The sequence below is a fragment of the Phaseolus vulgaris genome, chromosome 6 (genome assembly GCF_000499845.2).
Source record: "Phaseolus vulgaris cultivar G19833 chromosome 6, P. vulgaris v2.0, whole genome shotgun sequence".
Classification (NCBI taxonomy): Eukaryota; Viridiplantae; Streptophyta; class Magnoliopsida; order Fabales; family Fabaceae; genus Phaseolus; species Phaseolus vulgaris.
The window spans coordinates 12,556,740-12,560,912 of record NC_023754.2 but is presented as its reverse complement, the minus strand read 5'-3'; the positions used below and the strand labels follow the sequence as shown (position 1 = coordinate 12,560,912).

Genomic DNA, 4,173 nt, shown 5'->3' with positions numbered 1-4,173 from the left:
TGTATTTAAAAATAATTTGATGTAAAATAATTTTTAAAATATAAATTATAGTTAATATAAATTTTAAATTAAAATAAAAACTTATTATCAAATCTAAATAAATAAATAAATTATATTCCAAAATATAAATATATTAAAATAAATTATTTTATGAAATATAAATATAAAATAATTAAATTTATTATATTATAATAATATATGTTGACAAAATATTAAATTATTTTATTTCATTTATTATTTTAATGTTTTCCATTTTAATTATCATTTTTATAATAAAAAATGTGATGTAATAAAATATTAATTATTTATTTTATTATAATATAAAACATAAATACCTATCTACTTTTTTCCTAAATCAGTCCATTTTATTGCAGAAATTTTTTCACTAAAAGAAAATATATTGATTTCGCGTTTTTACTTTTGTTTCCATCCGCATAAACAGGGGATTAATAGATTCAAAGAGAGGGTAAATGTCAAATTAGATTTATAAAAAGAGAAACTATTTTTATACAATAATGTAAACAAATTATTATAATTTTTTTGTCATAGCTCCAAATTACTCCAAAAGAAAAAACTATTTGAAATAGTCAAGATTCCATTCTGTTTTGCACCTATGCATTTTAATACTATATATAAATGTATTCTCTGCAATCTTTCTGTTCACAGAAACAATCACTCACTAAACTCTCAGCTTAACTCATCCTTTCTTGTTATGTTGGAGTTGGCATAAGCATTGGAGTGATCAAAGAAACTCAAAAAATGGTGTCCTCCATGGAGTTCCTAAGGCTTGCAAATTGGCTCATGAACCAGGTTCTTGTTAAATCATGTTATGGAATAGCAAGGAAAATTAAAAACCATGGTTTTCAATGGGGTGATCTTTCATCTAAACCATTGCAACAACCTTCCTCATTCCCTAATATCATCAAGTGTGATTTGGAGGATAGAGGGTCTCAAACCCTTGTTTGTGACTTCCACAAAGTCCTCTTAAGGACTCATTCTTTCTTTCCTTATTTCATGCTGGTTGCCTTTGAAGGTGGAAGCATTTTCAGGGCATTTCTCTTGCTTTGTTCATGTCCTATACTGTGGATTCTGAACTATGAAATGAAGCTCAGAGTCATGATCTTCATCTCCTTTTGTGGACTCAAAGTGAAGGACATGGAGAACACTTCAAGGGCAGTTTTACCAAAGTTTTACTTGGAGAACCTTAATCTTGAGGCCTATGAGGTGGTGGCTTCAGTAGGGTCCAGGGTTATCTTCACCACTATGCCTAGAGTGATGGTGGAAGGGTTTCTGAAGGAGTATTTGAATGCTGATGCTGTTATAGCCACAGAGTTGCACACTGCTGGTTGTTACTTCACTGGTTTACTCTCCAAGTCTGGTTTGCTTGTGAAGCACAGTGCCCTCATGGATTATTTTGGAGATACAAAACCTGACCTTGGCATTGGTAACACAAGTCTTCATGATCAGCTTTTTATTTCTCTTTGCAAGGTATCTCTGAAGCTAGCTACTGCTTAAGGTTATAGTATGTTAAAGTTACTATTTAATTAACAGCTTATTACTGAACTAGAGAAAAAATATAGAACCAACATGGTGTGATAAATATTGATACATAACTATGGTCTTCAATTGTATATAAGAAAAGGTCATTTCATTAAATAAATTTCAATATTTTGAGGGATTTATCTTTAATTCTTGGTCCACTAGAAGATCTCAGATTTGATCAAGAATATAGAAAAGAAATGTCTATTTCATTTAGGTTTATTTTCTTTTGAATATTCTTTTATATTTTGTAGTAAAATGAGAAGATTGACTCTTTTAAAATAGCTATGTAATGTGAAATTATCACGAGGGTGTAAAAGAATGGAAGATGTTTTGTGTGCTCAGAGAAAATAGTTGTTTCTATATTTTCAATTGTATTTTGAGATATGAATATAAATATAAACGAAACACGAATAATTGTATATGATCTTCAATCTAATGTTAATTTTTTCTTAATTTCAAATAATGAAACTGTATACAAAACAGAAACAATAAGTTCCAATAAAATTTGTGTACCTACACCAGGTATACTTTTATTTCACCTTCTGCCATATTTAATTTAGATGGTACAAGATTATTAAATAAGTGGGTACAAGATTATTAATTAGTTTCCAATGCATCCAACACCATTAATTCAATTTATGCATCTTGTCTATATCTTGTTCTAACTGAATGGTAATGATAGGAGGCTTATGTGGTGATGAATGAGGGAAAAGTGATACCAAGGAACAAATATCCAAAGTCCTTAATATTTCATGATGGAAGACTAGCATTCTTGCCAACTCCTTTAGCAACACTCTTTATGTTCATGTGGCTTCCAATTGGATTTGTGATGGCCCTTTACAGAATTTTTCTGGGTGTGTTCCTTTGTTTCAAATTCACAATGGCATTGGGAGTGTGGAGTGGGATAAATCTGAATTTCAAAGACAATAACCAGCAAAAATCAAAGTCAAATGAAGGGGTGCTTTATGTTTGCACTCACAGGACTCTCTTGGATCCAATTTTTCTTAGCTCATGTTTGGGGAGGCCTTTGACTGCAGTCACATACAGCTTAAGCAAGGTGGCTGAGTTTATAGCCCCTATTAGGACCATAAGACTCACAAGGGACAGAAAACAAGATGGGGAGACTATGAAAAGGTTGCTTAGTGAAGGGGATTTGGTGGTGTTCCCTGAAGGAACAACTTGTAGGGAGCCCTATCTGTTGAGGTTCAGTTCCTTGTTTGCAGAACTAGCTGATGAGATTGTGCCTGTGGCTATGAAGGCTCAAGTGAGCATGTTCTATGGGACCACAGCAAGTGGCCTAAAGGTGTTGGATCCAATTTACTTTTTCATGAACCCTAGGCCTAGATATGACATTGAGATCCTTGAAAAGGTTCCCAAAGAACTCACTTGTGCTGGGGGAAGGTCTAGTCATGAAGTGGCAAATTACATACAGAAACAATTGGGGTATGCTTTGGGATTTGAGTGCACCAACCTTACAAGGAGGGATAAATATATGATGCTGGCTGGGAATGAAGGGGTTGTTCAAGAAAAGAAGGGAAGAATATTCAGCTAATGGATATGGGGTTTGTCCTTCATTTGAAACTTCATGGAGGTTTTAATTCCAAAATTGTTCAGTGTAACATCAATTTTTTCTATATAGTTTTCTTATTCTGTATAATGTCAAATCCTTCATGTGTAGAGGCTGAAGTGAGTTAGATTTTCCATGAGAAGTTTGTACTTCATTTGAAATTTCATTGGGTTTTAAGGGAAAAGTGTTTGTATACAATCATATATTTTTACATATTTTCTAAAGTGTCAATTCTCTTACTTCATATATCATATATAAAGAAAGAAAAAAATAGTTCACACTCACATTTTTTTTAAAAACAAACATTTAACTACTTCTTTTAATAATAAAATACTATTATATTTAGATGATAATAACATAAAATAAAACTTTAAAATAAAATAATAATATATTTAGTTATATAATAATTGTATGAAATATTAAAATGTTTGAAAAAAAAGACACAATGATTTCAATATAGTGGAAAAATAAGTGAGTAAAACTTGTGTGAAATAATTATGGACAAATTTTCTGCACCTCCACACCTTCTTCCAACACTTTCATATTTTTTTTAATTCCAACAATATTTTTCTGTGTATGGTAGAGAGTGTGGTGTCTTCTTCTTTATTTTTAAGTGTTGGTGGTTGCTTGTGGTGATTGGTGATGAACGTTGGTGGTTGATGTAAGTTTTGTGTGTTTTCATTCACTTTTTTTTATTGGAAGCCACAAAACACAAAACCAAAAAAAAAAAAAATCTAACCAGCATGTTAACATGTATTTGCAGCAAAAGCTAGAGAAACTCTGCTGTTTATACTCTTTCAAATCGGCATAGTAGAGGTGATGTGTAACAAACAAATCACTCTTTTTGGTTTTGTGACTATCTTTCATTATCTCATGAGTTCCATAGGTGGACGTAATGTGTTTTGAGGTAGGATATTATTCTTGTTGTTAAGGATGATGCCTTCTATATAAGTTTTTTTGAGGTTATGATACATTTATATATGTTTTTGTACATGAATTGAATTGATATTATGAAAGGGTGGACTTTAAGCCTAATTCAACCCCATAAAACCGACTCATAAGAT

The 4,173-nt window shown here is 31.4% G+C and overlaps 1 protein-coding gene across 1 annotated transcript; it reads left to right on the top strand.

The window, feature by feature from the left end:
• Nucleotides 1-650: 650 nt before the first annotated feature.
• On the top strand, nucleotides 651-3,322 carry LOC137831132 (glycerol-3-phosphate acyltransferase 1-like). The gene is made up of 2 exons (XM_068638680.1): nucleotides 651-1,488; nucleotides 2,225-3,322. The coding sequence occupies exons 1-2, from the start codon at nucleotides 760-762 to the stop codon at nucleotides 3,092-3,094; spliced, it is 1,599 nt and encodes a 532-aa protein (XP_068494781.1). The 5' UTR covers nucleotides 651-759; the 3' UTR covers nucleotides 3,095-3,322.
• The last annotated feature ends 851 nt before the right edge of the window (nucleotides 3,323-4,173 follow it).

Bases quoted from the DNA above. Each gene is read 5' to 3' on its own strand.
- LOC137831132 (XM_068638680.1), top strand. From the start codon at position 760: ATGGTGTCCTCCATGGAGTTCCTAAGGCTTGCAAATTGGCTCATGAAC. The intron at 1,489-2,224 runs GTATCTCTGAAG...TGGTAATGATAG, and splicing joins TTTTTATTTCTCTTTGCAAG to GAGGCTTATGTGGTGATGAA.